Genomic DNA, 15,225 nt, shown 5'->3' on the forward strand with positions numbered 1-15,225 from the left:
TAAATATTGAGGCTGTAAGTAAAAGAAAAAAAAATAACACCAACTAACTTTGATTTTCTAGTTAATGATACTAAGTTGTTTAAACCAAAAGCTGTATTTGTAGAACCAACCTAGACAATGAAGAGTTTCCACCTACACCTGTGTGCTGTAGCTTCCTTACAGTGAGATAACTAAGCACAAAGAAGGCTAGGCTCAGTCTGCAGGAAACTTTGAATCTGCCACGTCAAATAAAGCCTAAAAAGCAAAAACATCAGATTGGAAGTGATCATAAAAAGCAGATCTGTAAAGTAATTGCTTGAAAAGCCTATACGTGGAAAGAACAAAGAGCAATGGTGTGGCACAGATCCACAGAAAGAAATCACAATGCAATGCAGAAGCGCAGAGACAAAAACAAAGTGAAGATGCAAATGGAGATGCTGGATGCAGTGAGAATAGCTTCAGTGTTTAAACATAATGTTTATTTAAGCCTTGGCAATCTTGAGTGAATACACATGCAAAAAATACTAAAATCACATCACCGTTACCATCAAAATGAACCTATACACACTCCAAAAATAGTCTCTATTCTTATCCTAGAGGTTCAATGCACAATCCATTATAAGCAATAGCCGTGCTAAAGAAGGGTAGCGAGCAAAATCATTCAGAAAACCGAGGGAGGACCCACTGCTGCCACCTGTTCCTGAAAGCCGGCACGCAGCGAAAGGGAAAGCTGAACTGAACAAAGCAACTCCAGGCAGACTCCTGGAGCAGCTCATTAAAGCTGTCGTTTTAAACTGGAGCGACCGGCTGGCTCCAGGCTGGGCACGGCCCTCGTTTTGTGTCTCGCCCGTGTTTTGACGGGCCCCTTCCTCTCTGGGGACCCGGAGCCGCCGAGCGCCGGCGGCGTCCGCCGGGAGCTCCTGCCGGGCTCCCAGCGCGACCCCGCAAGCGCCCCGAGCGCGACGAGTCCGAGGGGAGAGCGGCGACGGGCGGGGCGCTCCGGCCTCTCTTCGCTCATAGCCGCTGCGGAGGGGAGGGAGGGCACGCGCACCCCCATAACTCACCAGCTGCCCGGCGGCGGCAGCGCCTCTTCCCCTTCCGCCATAGCTGTTGACGTGCCCACTCGCCCGGCCGTAAAGCGCGCTCGGGAGGTATTTCCTCCCCGAGGCCACTCCTCCCGAAGCCCATCCCCTTCCCGGCCACTGTCCCCGCCTCCCCGCGCCGCTGGGCTGAGGGCGCGAGCCGCAAAGCGCGGAAGCCTGGCACGGGAGGAGGGCGGGACGGGACGGCGGCCGGGGCAGCTGCTGAGGGAGGGGCTGCGCAGCGCCACGGGAGCAGAGCAGGGCAGGGCAGGGCAGGGCAGGGCAGGGCAGGGGAGTTACTCTGACGCAGGTTTGAATGCCTTCATAAAACTGTAGTGCTTTGCCAGATGTAGGTCTGATTGTTAAGTGACTTCCCCCACAGTGTTTAATGTGCCACAGGTAGGGCGTACTCAGCGAGTCGGGCAAATTCCCAAGTTTCACGCAGTTTCCAAGGGCTAAAACTCACTTGGTGTCGTCCATTAGCAACCCTGGACAGAACAACACGAATGCTCTTTGTCACGCACGTTCCTTACCCACCTGCATCCTCAAAGGCGGAAAAATGTAGTATACCTCAATGAAAGTTGAGTAAGAGCGTTGGAGCGGGTTATAGACGGAGTAATAGTGCCGCCTTACGAGAAACTGCACTCCTTACACGGGTCTGTTTCACTTCCACGGCTTGACTCGGGATGTGCTCCAGCAGGTAACGGCCTGGCTGGGAGCGGGACGGCTCCTGCGGGAAAGAGATGCAGGATGGGCACGCTTGCCCTGCTGTCTCCGGCCCCAAAGGGCCGGGAACACTCATTCCAAGGTAACGTGCACCTTCTGCAGGCACCTATCTGTTCCTCAGAAAAGATAACGTGAATTACCTCAACCAAGAAAGTAAGTATTTTACAGTGTGACACCGGGCTGAGGCAATTAAGTGAATGTTGAGAAGAAGGAGGTAAATAGTTTTAATTCCTTTCTTCCTTCCCTCGCTTCTATCTTTTCCAAAAAAAAAAAAAAAAAAAGTAAAATTTCCCCAGCATGCATTTAAAGGCCCATTTCTCTTTCAGAAGACTATTCTCTAAGATGCAATGTCAGCTGTGGCAGCAGCCGTGCCCGAGGCAGCGCTGTCCCCCGCCCGCCCGGCAGCGCGGGGCGCTCCCGGCCCGGTCCCGCGGGCAGTGCGCAGGCGCGGCGGCGGCGGCGGTGGCGGCATGGGGGACGCGCTGGAGGAGCCGTGGTGGGACACCGAGACCGGCCCGGGCGACACTCCAGGTACTTCTCTACTGGAGCTCGCTCCTCACTCTGGGATTGAAGCATTTTCTCCGACAGCCAGCCCCTCCCGCCCCCCCCCCCCCCCCCGCCCTTTCCTGCCTTCCTTCGATTTTGGGGTTTCTTTCTACTTCCCCCCTCCGCCTTTCCCTTCTCTGCTTTTAATTTACTTCTCCAGGTTTTCCACTCTCACTCGCTTTTCCCCAGACTGTATTTTCTTCCCAAGAGTTTATTTGATGGAAGGTTTTTGCATAATGTATGATCCTTGTGGGTCCCTTCCACCTCAGAATAGTCTGTGATTGTGTTTACCATCACTGGAATGAACTTGCAGTTTTGTAGGGCCTAGGAAACAGTAAACCCATAGTAGAGCCTTTGGAGGGAAAAGTATCTTTTGTACTTGAAAAGCATCACCCATGTGCTCACGGAGGTGCGTGGCATCACCCTTGCCATGTGTTACTGTAAAAGGGCTAGAGTTAAATAGTTCTCTCCAGCCATTGCTCCTCGGAGTATGGTGCTGTGATTGATTTGTCTTTTTTTTTTTTTTTTTCCCCTGATGGTTATGTACCTGGCTCATACACTTGTATTTTGTCGATGTGTCTCAAAACCACAAGCTGTAAAATGTTTTATCTGTAATGCTTCCATTTAGTGTGAAAAATTAAGTAGATCTAGGCAACTAAAATCACTTTAGACTTTATAGTGCCCTATTTTATTGATTGTTTTTTTAAATTTATTTTTTAATACAATATTGGCAAGAGCTGGGAATTACTGGGAGTTGTCTGCACCTCTACAAAGACTCCAGTTTTTTGAGTGTCTTGGTAATATTTCCTATGAGAAGTACTTGGAGAATAGAGAGGAAGCAATATAAAAATCATATGTATGCAATAAAGAGGGTTCGCAAGACCTAATTAGGCTAGTGAACATCTAATTTTTATTTTCAGTCTCATGTGAGTTCCTTAAGCAGTCCCAGTTCCCATGGTAAATGCTCTTCATTAGCAATTTTTCTTAAGAACCTACCTGCGCATTCAGCCACCGGAGGTTTCATTTGGGGTGGATGGTTAGCTGACTGTTACAATGTTGGCAGCTTTCCTTTAGAAACTGGATGCAGATCAGCACTTTGATTATAAACTTTTGAGGTGATGGATGTACCATCTGACTCTGAGGTGAGACTGTGAATGACAACTTTTCCCGTTATGAAAAACTCTTTGGGATTTTTCCAATAGCATTTTTGAGCTGCTAAAAGAATTAAGGTGGAAAATAACCTTTGGAGGTGTCTAACCCAATCCTGTCTATTTTACTCCAAGAACATTCTTTGAGTGTGTTATGAGTAGTGATTACAGGTGAGTGTTGTGCAAACCAGGTACTCTGCTGTCTGCAGCCCACCTGTGTAAACTTATTCACAGATTCTTTTTATGGAGTGTGTTGTTGGATGAAGTTGACACAAGCTATCAGTAAACATAAAACATCTGTCACTTTTATTTTGTGTAGCTACTTTTCACGTAAAACAGGTAAAATCAAAGGTTAATTTGTACAGCTTCTTACTGATAATGTAAAATGTTTTAAAATTAGTTGGCATAAAAGAGGAAATCAGGGTTCGCAATGTATAATGTAGGCAACAATACAAGAAAATAATTGCACTTTAGTGAGCACCTTTGAAAGACTTGGTCAGTTTTATTTCTGTGAATCATCAAGTTTTGTTAAAAAAAGTACTATCCAACCTCATTTACTGACCTATTTAAAAATAACATGTCTGCCATAACTGCAGGTGCAAAGCAGAATTCAAAATGTACTTTTGAAATGCTGATCTTTTGCCAGATCCTTTAAAACTAACCCTAGAATAAGATCTACAGAATATTAATCACAACTCAGCTCTCAGAAGTGTTTTAAATTTTAGCCACTTGTAGTTAGGAAAGGCTACTTTTAAAATGAGTGTGAACATTGTTCATTCACTCTACCTAGAGAGTATGAAAACACAAAATATATGTAAATATATCCCCTGGTGTATGGATATGTAATTCTAAATTTGATTTTGGCCGTAACACTGGAAGTCATTATTTTAGAGTCCATATTAAAGATTAAAGGTAATTACTCTCACCTTAAAACATGAATCTTTAACCTGCTGCAAGTGATTTATATGTGTACAAAAAGCCCACAAAACCCAAGGAAAAAATGCTAAAGGGATACCCATCTTTTTGCCTTTCTGTGGCATGACAAAAACTAAAGAATCTTGCTTGATAACATCTTCAGCAAGTCTTTGAGGTGAGATTTGTGGAGGGAGTGGTTAGGGATTGTTCTCTATTTAGTAGGGTAATTTAGTGTTACTCATGTTCCATGTCATGCAACTGCAGGACTTCCTTACCTTCCTTTTTTCCAGTTAGTGTCTCAACTTTGTGCAGTCTTTCATGTGTTTTTTATATTGCATTCAGAATTCAAGGGAAAGGAAAAGGAATTCAGAGGAGTTTATTTTGTACTGGTGTAGGACACCAGCTTTCTCCTCTTCCCTCTCTGAACATAAAGAGCAATTCTCACAGTGCTATAAATGTCCAGATCTTGCCTGTAGCCAGTGTGCCTCATCTTCCAGTCAGTTTGAGGGAGAGAGATGAACTTCTGTTTTTCAGAAATTCTTCCAGTTTCCTCCTTTTTTGTTACTACTGCTGTCTTCCTTTCTCCATGCTTTCTGTATCACCCTTAATCCCATAGGAGTGTAGTATCCCCATTTGTCAGTTTTATATCCTTAAGTAGGTTCTACTTATGAGGGGCATGGCCCTCACAGGTAGAAATTAATTGTGTAATTGCAAGACAGGAGCAAAACTCTTGTATGTCAGCAGCACAAATTGATGAGAAGTATAATATGGGACCATGGAGGATGATTTGGCAGTGCTTGTGGTGTCCTGTGGGCAGTTGCTTGTGGGCTCTAAAGCAAAGGATGCTATTGCAGGAATTGATTTCTTTTGCCAGGGGTTCTCTTTTCTTTCTGTGTAGTGAAGGGTGCCAGTTAACATCAATTTGTAATATGTGATTTGCAGCTATTGAGAAGCAGACTCTTCATTGTATTGCATTCAGTGGGAGCACTGTTGCTTGATCAGAGCTGAGGTTTGTTGCTGGACTCTGTACGAGGCAGTTTGTATCTTGTTTTGGCTCATCAATGACTTGCTGTTCCTTGTAATAGAACTTGGTCAGTACTTGAAGATCTGTTTGATAAGCATACCAAGTTGGCAACTGCTTTTTGAAATCTGTGTTTTTTCACATCAGTGTACATTCATTCTGCAGGTTGCAATGGTGTGCTTCTGTGAACTGTGTTGGGATCTGAGCATACATGATACGGACTCTCAGAACTTGGTAGCTGCAGATTTAGTGAATAAAGTGGGAAGCCTTTCCTTTTTACTGTGGAACAGTCATTCTTTAATGTCTGCATATTAACGCAGGTGTGTCTTGTAGGACACAGCTGAAATAATTTTTCAGTAGACTGATCTTTTAAAACCTTTAAGTACTTCTAGAGAATTTCTTGTGAAGCTGTAGAGGAAGACATAGGTTTCATGTGGGTTTGCAAAAACAGTCACACAGCAGTGCTAAAGTCTTGTACTGTCTCAGTGGTTAAGTTAAACTTTTAGCTGTGAAATGAAAGGGAAAAATGGGGTAACAGAATGCATCAGAATCTCTCCTTGCTTCAGCAAAAAGACTGCAGTTCAGGCTATGGCACTCTGTTCACCACCAGCTTTTGTTCTATTTAGGAATTGGGATTGGGCAGTTCTTAAAGAAACACCGATGTGTAAGGAGTTTTCCCACGTATTATCAGTTGAGCCATTTAGGCTGTTGGAATGCACTCTGTTAGGGGAAGAAGAACAAGGAATTAATGCCAGAGAAATAAATAAATTTTAATATTTTAAAGCAGTAACTAGGGTTAGTTGATGTTAAAGGATTCTTGTATGGGAGTTCCTTGCTGTAGTAGTAGTATTTTGTAAGTCTTTCTTAGCGTTCTGTAGGACAGTGAGAAATTTTCTTGTAGAGCAACAATTACTATTTTTCAGAAAATTGGTAACAACAAGCATGGAGTCTCTTCTAATGTTTTTGTTTGAGGTTTTGTTTTTGTATGTGTGTGTTGGCTAAAGGGAAACCTTGAATTTTAAGTCTTTTAAAAAAGTTATGCTTTAAGAAAAGCAAAAAGACAAATTCTCTCATGTGAACTCAGAATTTCTTCAAGAAAGAGTTTGGTTATAAAGAAAACCCTTTCACTGGGAGCAATGAATCTAGTTGCATATTTTAAGTGAATGTGAGGAGTTGAAAGGAAGGGCAAAATTGTGGAGGAATGCAAGAATAAAGTTGCACTTCTATGTAAGCCACATCTTACTGTTAAGCTTGATACTAATCTTGATCAGTTCTAAAATACTTTTTAAGTGAACTGAGATCTAAATACTGTAGTCCAAATGATGAAAGTTTATGTAGCTGATGCAAACAATATCTGTCATGATTCTCGCATCTTTTTTCTGCATGAATTGTAGTGGAGATAATCACACTAGTTAACTTTTTGAGGAGTGAGTCGCTTATCTTCACAAAATACTTTTAAAGTGATGTTTGGCACAGCAAGGAGCTCTGCATTTCTCTAAATTGAGTATGTTTTAGAAGAGGAGATTTCTCCATGCCTTTCTTCATTCCATCCTTAATGTTGAACTTACAGAGACACTTCTTGGCTAGACCAGCTTTGAAAACATGATAACTTCTGCAGCTCCTCTTCATGTGATTGACCACATTTTTATAAATCTACTGAAATAACCTTACTGTTATTTGTAGTACATGTCAGAACTGAATTTATAGTAGAAACTTATTTGTGTCTTGTGCTCCTGTACTGTGAGTGGCAAAATCTGGAATTGCGCCAGAAGAAATGGAGCTGAGCATGGTCCCTGCAGACATGCAGTTAACTTTGGCTCCTAAGAATTTGGCTGTCCTGATGTCCTGTGATTGGTGACTGTTGATGTGCTGACCATGTGGATGGTTTCTGATTTTTCTCCAGTGGAAACAATTGCTGCTGAGATTCAGATGGCTTGAATCTGTTTTAGTGTCACAGATAACAGGAAAGTATTTACCTTCTCCCTCCACTTTGAAGGTAGGCTTTAGACACAGTCCTTGTAATACGTATTTTTCCAGAAGGGCTGTCTTGGAGTGGTTTGTTGAGATGTCCAGCAGGAATTTTGACAGGTGCTTTGGTTGTGCTTGCAGGCTTTGGTTTGGGGATCCGAGTTGGAATTGAACGATGGAACGTATTGGTAATCTGGAAATAAACCAAAAAAAAATAAATCATGCATTAGGGAGAAGAAACAAGCTGTGCTTTTAGCTTGGTGGTGCTTTTTCCACTTTGTAAATTTGAATGTACTGCTTTTAGAACTGTTTGTTTAAACTTCCTTTATCTTGTTGGTAATGAGACAGAAGCTTTGTATTTAACTTACCTACTTAATTGGTGAATATCAAAAAATCTCAATGGATTGAAACACAGAGTATAAATAAGAGCGTTTTCCTTTCTGTCAGCTGACTATCAGCCCCAGGAACTGAGTGGTGCAGTGCAAAGTCTTGAACTCTGTGGGTTCTCTGGGTGTATAATCAGAGAACTTCCACATGCAGAAGCAAATCTTGTTTCAGTCCTGAATAGAAGGCAATAGCCAGGTCATACTTCACTGTGAGACATCGTTCTTTGACAGTGACCCATGTACACAAAATTAATATACTTGTGAGATAACTCTCCCTCCAGAATGACTATAGTCATATATAATTGCAAAAAAAAGGTAAATATACAAAAAAAGTTAGGTGCACTGAAAAGGGGTGAAAAATTATAAAGTCAAGACATTTGTTTGAAAAGTACCATTATCTGAAACCAGGATTAAACATACGCTACTCATGAGACAACATTTTTGTTTCGCAAACATTTTTATATGCCTTTTTCAGTTAAGATAAAAGAACCTCACTTCATATTTGGTTTTTTTTTTCTTTTACAAAGAATGGAAATAGTGTTCCAATGGGGACAATAGAAAGCAGTGTTGGAATTCTGGTGACTTAATTATGAGTAAGAATAAACTAGATTAAAATGGGTTTTGAAAAAACTTCATAGTGGCTATAACACTCTGTCTGGGCTGATTAAAAAAATAAAAATAATCACAAATCAAAAGCTTGCTATTTACCTGTAGATAATTATGTATGACAGGTTTTCAATACAATGAAGCTGAACCAACATCAGATCGTTGCATGTGTTTAGCCTGGAGGAATTTGGGGAAAGTTTGCACATCCCAGATGTGCTTAATGGATCATGACTAAGGAAAAAAATCATACGGGGCTTAATTGCAGTTTGATAACAAAGAGACAAAATAGTAATGATCTCCCAGAACAGTGTGGTCCATTTCTAAGAATTCTGAAGGAGATGATATTTAAAATTGCACAATCCTTGTTAGTGAGGTGCAATCCGCTGCTGGAATTGTTGGTGGTACTAGAGGGGTGCAATGCCAGTTTGGAGTAAAGCTTCACAGCAGATTCATAAATGCAACTGCTGAACTGATTAAAGTGTAGAAATGTCAGTTAAGTAATATGTTTGCCTACATGGTTACTAATTTTGCGAAAACATCCACAGTTCTTCTCGGGGATAATCTTCAGCTCTGTTAGTCAGATATTGTTGTATAGGTACATGCTATTGGATTGTTTAATGATGAGACCCATGTGGGGGGGGAAAGACCTAGGTAAGTTTTTGGAAAAAAACCCTTGATAGTGGTCTCTAACAAAAGCATCTTATGAGAGCAGATTTTGTGTGCAAACTGTGGAAAACCAAGGAAAATTCTCAAGGTTAATAAGTGACATGTGGATAGGTAGCAGAGCAGTGAGCTAGTTTTTAGTAGTGTAGTAGAGATAGCATCTCAATCTCACAGACACCTCTGATACTCAACATATTCATAAACTGCACAGGCGGACAGTGCTGAAATTATAATATTTGCATATCATATAACAGGCAGAATATTAGAAATAAGAGCTGACAGTAATTCATGTTAGTGAGTAAAAATGTGCGTCAATGTTAACCATATGAAAAATAATATATGTAGAGAAAACTAGTTCATGTACAGTTGAGACATTTATTGTCACTCAGACACAGATCTTGGAAATCCTCATTGCTCAGCAACTGGCAGTTGTCAAAAGGGTAACAGACAGGTTAGGAACTACTAGGAAAAGAATAGAAGAAAACAAACCCCATCATTTTTTAGTGTGTGAGTCTAAACCGTCCTACATTGGACAAAACCCAGCAAGATGTTCACAAACAGCTCAAGAAAGAGTATGCCAAAATGCAAAAAAGGTGGCAAAGGCTATCAATTATGAAATGTCTACTCAGTGAAGATTAGTAACATACACTAAACCTTTTCAAGATTGGAAGATAGATGGTGGTAAGAAGAATAAACTACAGCAGAAATGTAGCAGTATGGTGAGTAGGGCTATTCTCTGGCATGCTTGAATGGGCATCCACTGGGGGTGGATTAAAGGTAGGTGAAAAGTGTTTTTCCTTGTCAATGAGCTATGAAACTCTTTGGGACAGACAGTTTTTTGAGGTGATGATATAAATTGGTTTGGAGAAGATTTGTACTTATTTGGGGCATCCCTCAAGGACTGCTAAACACAAAGATGTGTTGAGATTGCAGCTGTAAGTTGCAGGCTGCCTAAGGCTGGATTTTCTACTCTGTTCCTGGTGCTTAACATTCACAGGCATTTAACACTGGTCACTACCAAAGAGATGTGTAGTCTGAGTGTCTAAAACTTCTTTAATGTCTTTATTTTTAAAATCAGCTTCAATTTGTAACACTTTTCAATTTTTTTTAATGCATTGAGAAAGTAAAGAGTTTGGCTTTTTGACTGAGTAAGGAGAGAGGGGATGCATTTTTCTGTGTTCCTTCAAGATTTTACCTCTAGGTGGCAGCAAAGAGTTCCTTTTGTATTTCATCAATGCCGAGCAAACAAAATTAACATGCATTTTCATGGTAAGTTGGAATTTTAGCATTCATATTGTTTGTAGGAAAGGAAGCAAAAAAAATATATATATATTTTCCCTTTTACCCCCAAACCAAAAAGCATTTTGCTTCAATTACTAAAGGTGCTGTGTAACTAAAGGAAATAATATTGGAAGGGATGACTGCATTACTACCGTGTGGCTTTCCATGAGTACTGAATTGGAAGAGTTTGCCCCTGTCCATGTGGTATGGCCTGGTAGATGAGGCACAGTCCTGAGAATAAAATATTTGAGTGGGCTTTTACTGGCAGTGCTACTGCCTGATGTAATTATAGAGATGATAGAAAACGTGTCTGTTTTCGAATTATAAAAAGAATTTCATTAGCCATCACTTGCTAAGTATATTGAGGTGAATAGATATCTCTAAGAGTTGTGTTTGGTAGTTTGGTTTGAGGTCTTTTTGGGAAGTGTTCCAGCTGAGAGATTTCTTAGGTTGCGAAGTGGTTGGAGTATTGTCTGGAGTTGATTGACCAACCATGTTAGTACTTTGGGATGGCATTCGTAGGCCCAGATTTTTACAGGTTTTGTGCATCTGACTCTGGTATTCAGGCTGTTCGGTTTTATGGCATCAGTGAAAAGTTAGGCGTTGAAATATCCCTGTGCTCTGGCCTATAGTTTGCACCAGTCTAGCTCATTAAAACCACTATTGACGATACGGCCTTCTAAGCCATCAGATTTAATTTCCAGAAATTTTTTTTTTGTGATTCAAAATGATGTATTTTGCTTTTCTGAATGACATTGTTGAATACCTAGAGCTGCATTGTAACAGATGAACTTGTCAAGGTTTGATCTGCTTACAGAGTTTGTATTGCTCTCTTGCTTGTGTCGTGTTTGATTGTACGACAATAACAGAATTGCTCTAACTCCTGGCATGGGCTCAAACTTGACAATAGCAGTTGTATTATGGGGCTTTTTTCTTTTTTTCTGAATTTGCACTTCAGTGATTGTGATTCTGATGAAGGCAAGGATTTAACAGACTGCCCATCTAGTTTTCTTCCTCCCCATACTGCACTTAAAAATTGGTTTATTTTTCATCATTCATTATATAAATTCTAGAGAGGAAAGAAGGAATAATTTAAATTTAAGGAAAACACTTACTGACACTTAGCCTTTTGAATTCAATTACATGTGTGGCTAGATCAAGGACTAAACTTCATTTATTTTCTAAAACTTGTACTTGACAAATTATGAATCTCAGTAAGAGTTGTAAACAGAACAGATTGGGTCAATTGACTAGATCAGTGCTTAAGCTGCTGTAAGATACAGAGGGAATAGTGCTATGTGGGATTTGTCTGGAAAGCTCTTGAAAGTAACCATATGTAAAATTCTGCATTGATTTAGTTGTATGTGTATTGGAAATGTAGTGCAATACTCTTAGGTCCTTCCCTACTGCTTAGTGTAGAGGCATGTAAGCAGATACATTAGCCATAGCAGGCTTGTATCTGAGGATGTTTGGTTTAGTTTTTAAACAGACCTAAATGACTGAAAACCCCATATATATAGATTTTGGTGGGCCTTTTCAATTTGATTTTTAGCTATGTATGGGAAATCTGTGTGCACACCATGAATTACTTCAATTTTCTTCAAGTGTATGCATCCTTTCTACTAGTTCATTTTCTCCTTCAATAAGAACTGTTTTTGTCTCCCTCATCCTTTTTTGAATTCTCATTTGTGTTCTGAATTTGCTGGCTTTGTGTTCATCATTGCTGTTTAGCTATGTCTCTTGAGTTCCCATCTGTAGGCCACTTTTTATATCTGCTATCTTTCTAAGTCAGAGAAGAGAAAAAAAATGTTATGTTTGTTCTTCAGAGCTGAGCTGCCTTTCATGTTCTGGAGATCCCTTGTGAATTCCCATTGAAGCTCTTGAAAAACTCCAGAAACAAAATGTTGCCCAGGAGTGACCTGTGTGAGTAGTGTTATGCAGTTTTCCTTCACTTCATGTGTCTAAGTAAGCATTTGCAAATAATTACTGCAACAACAATGATAACCCCAAAAGCATTAAACTGGCCACTTTTAAATTAGATTGTCTGGTATGTCTGTCTCTAAGTATAATAGTACCATACTGGTTCAAGGCATGAGGCTTGGAAAATAGCAGTGCTTAGTTGGAGAAATGAACAGTTAAAGCTAATTTTCAAGGCAAGCAATGATGTAAGAATCAAGAAGGCTGCATTTTAACTTCATTTTTAATTTAACTTCTGAAGCAGACATCAATTGCCTGTAATAGAAATTGGCAGGAGAAAATGTGTTAGAGTGAGAACTGTGCATAAGGGACTACATTTGTTGTCTCTTAGCAAATGACAGTTGGTACTTCAGGGATGGGGACAAACACTGGCACAGGTGACAGTTGAGAAATTTTCACACATTAATGTGAAAATGGACCTTCTGATTTCAAGAAGACAATGGAGAAAGCATGCTCTGGAATATCAGGATGTATTTTTCATATGCATCTTTTTTTTTCTCCCCCATGGGGACAGAGGTGGCTTATTTGTATATGGGCCAGCTTTTAACATAGTGCAATGCTTGCTTTAGAGAGTGTGCTAAGGCAAGCATATGTGGGAGTGTCAAGGAGAGAAAATATTTCTGTTTCCTTGTTGTTGAAGTAGTTCTGCTTTTGGTCTTAATCCTTTCCTTTTCCTTTTGATAGTATGATGTGTGCTTTGCTGCCTGTTTGAACTTTATTCATTTAAATGGAGGGAGCATGTAGTATTTATGCTGTAAGTTTTCATACTTGTTTTTCTACGTCATTGGAGCACTTGATCTAGGAGAAATAACATTAGATAAGGTTCTTTCTCGCTGCTTAAATTTTTTGCAAAGAAAATTGAGTAACAGAGTATCATTTGCAGCTTCAGTGAAAATGTCCAAGGGATGGTGCTGAAGATCTTTACTCAGAAGGCCATATCTAGATGTATGTGCACAAAGCGTGCCTCTTGCCAGACTTAAATTTGTTCCTGGATGACTGAATGCAGTCAGAATGAAAGCCAGGTCTTCAACTGAGAAGGAGTTAAAATTAAGTGATAAACTTGAATATTCCCTTTTGTCTCCAAGACAGACAGCTTTGGCTGAAATTTTTGGTTAGGCATCCTCAACTGCACAGAACATTTCAGATACTTCCTTTTCTTTACTTTTCTTTCATTACATCCTGGCATTTGTTTTCTAGGAATCCAAAGTGAGAAGTCTCAGTTGCTCTGAATTCCCTTTTATGCAGCACATCTCTGTGTGTGACTGTACTGAGGTGTGTGAGCAGGAGCAGTGAAATACTTGCTCTCACCAATTCACTTAGGGTAAAACCTAAGCCAGGCTGGTGTCTGGCTTGCCTCACTGCATTGTCACACCACTGTAAACAGCTCGGCAGAGGGAAAATTACAATAATCTAGAGTCGTAGTACTTGAGGTATTAAGTGGGAGAGCAATTTGGTTTGTTTAATCTAGAGAAAACAAAACTGAGCAGGGATGTGATAATTGTCTTCTAATATGTGTTGCAGAGAAAATGAATTTCAGAGTCCAGTGGGGGGAGAGGAAAGGGAATACTGGCGTATTCAGCAATGTAAGTTTAGTTTGGAAGTCAGCAAGATTCTTAATGACAAGGGTATTTCAGCCCTGTTCCAGATTCCTGAATAACTGTGAAGTTGTCACTGCAGAAGTTTTTTTGGAACTGGATGAAACAGTTTTTTATATGGAAGGTTTTAAGTCAAGTTGTAGTGAGAAAATAGGCTCAAAAATGTATTGAGATCCTTTTTGAAGCTTTATTTTATGTGTCTTCTACTCTTCTGCTGATATTTGCTTTATTACAGCCCTCTTGATTTCAATAATATGGCATATTTGACAGAAAAATCTGTATTAATATTATAAATTATTTCCATATATGTGGCACAATTTGCACTAATGTACTTAAATGTGTCACTGCAATCTTATTTCCTGAATGTGCAGTTTAAATCTACTTTCTGGTGGTGGAGAAAAGAAGAATGGTTGGAGGCAGAAGTTGTATTACAACTTCTAAAATTCTGTAATGTGCCTTGCTTTTCTTGGGACATGTCCTCACTGGCAAGTGTGATGATATTATTTTGAACTTCAGATAACTTAAAGACTCATTTCTAGTAGATAACTGACAAGATGCAGGGAATGGTAAGGTTATGTTGTGGATTAACTCCTGTGAGACAAGATTACCTGGGGCTGGTTGATCAGCATTGTCATGCAGCTGGAATGAACAGCTATTGTTAATACTCTCTTTGCCCCTTGAAAGTCCAGGGGGTCTCAGGCACCTTGATAGGGCACTTGGGGGCGCTTAGGAAGAGAAGTGTGTGGCCTTTTTAGAATACTACCCATGCTGTAATAGCAATTCTGTCCTGCACAGGGGAGTGCTGGCACTTTGATGTTTCTGCAGGTGCTTAGGTGTCAGTGGTGTTGGAGGGAATACAGCCTGGGTGAGACCTGCAGTCCAGTTGGTTTAAAGCTGCTCTGCCATTTGTTGAGTAAGATTCTTGGCAGTAGGGGATCATTCTGTGCAGACTAGGGGCACATAGGGATATTTCTGTTCGGGTATTTTTAAGGCAGTTTTTAAAGGTTTTTGAAACTGCACTTACACATACCTTTTAATGTGAAAATGTCTTCATTATCAATATTGTCTGTTCAAAAGCTTTGAGTATGTTTTCCCCATGTTAGCAAATTTTTATGCTTAAAAGGTTTACAGAGGTTCTGCATGGAGGAGGAAAAAGACCCTCTTGCCATCATGGCTTTTACCATCATGTCTTTTTTTTGTCTGTGAGTAGGCTGTTTTTCTCTTGGAAGGCCACATTAAAAGCTATGTTAATCAGAGACCTATTTTCAATATATTTTTTTCCTAATATATATAAAATGATAATGAAAATAAAATATTTTCTATCTTTTATCC

The 15,225-nt window shown here is 40.2% G+C and overlaps 2 protein-coding genes across 4 annotated transcripts in view; one reads left to right on the forward strand and one right to left on the reverse strand.

Moving 5' to 3' along the window:
- Positions 1 to 1,099, reverse strand: part of TBC1D23 (TBC1 domain family member 23) — a 31,522-nt gene extending 30,423 nt beyond the window's left edge. For 2 of the 3 annotated variants that reach the window (XM_062515446.1, XM_062515445.1), the window contains exon 1: positions 1,044 to 1,084. In XM_062515446.1, the coding sequence (XP_062371430.1) occupies positions 1,044 to 1,084 (41 nt within the window). Of the gene's footprint in view, positions 1 to 1,043 lie in introns of all 3 variants that reach the window. The other variant, XM_062515447.1, reaches the window with a different exon arrangement.
- A 633-nt stretch (positions 1,100 to 1,732) lies between these two features.
- The window catches only part of CMSS1 (cms1 ribosomal small subunit homolog), a 226,152-nt gene continuing 212,659 nt past the window's right edge, over positions 1,733 to 15,225 (forward strand). The window contains exon 1 of the mRNA XM_062512321.1: positions 1,733 to 2,318. Coding sequence (XP_062368305.1) covers positions 2,135 to 2,318 — 184 coding nt within the window. The 5' untranslated portion in view covers positions 1,733 to 2,134. The remainder of the gene's footprint in view (positions 2,319 to 15,225) is intronic.

The sequence above is a fragment of the Cinclus cinclus genome, chromosome 2 (assembly GCF_963662255.1).
Source record: "Cinclus cinclus chromosome 2, bCinCin1.1, whole genome shotgun sequence".
Lineage (NCBI taxonomy): Eukaryota > Metazoa > Chordata > Aves > Passeriformes > Cinclidae > Cinclus > Cinclus cinclus.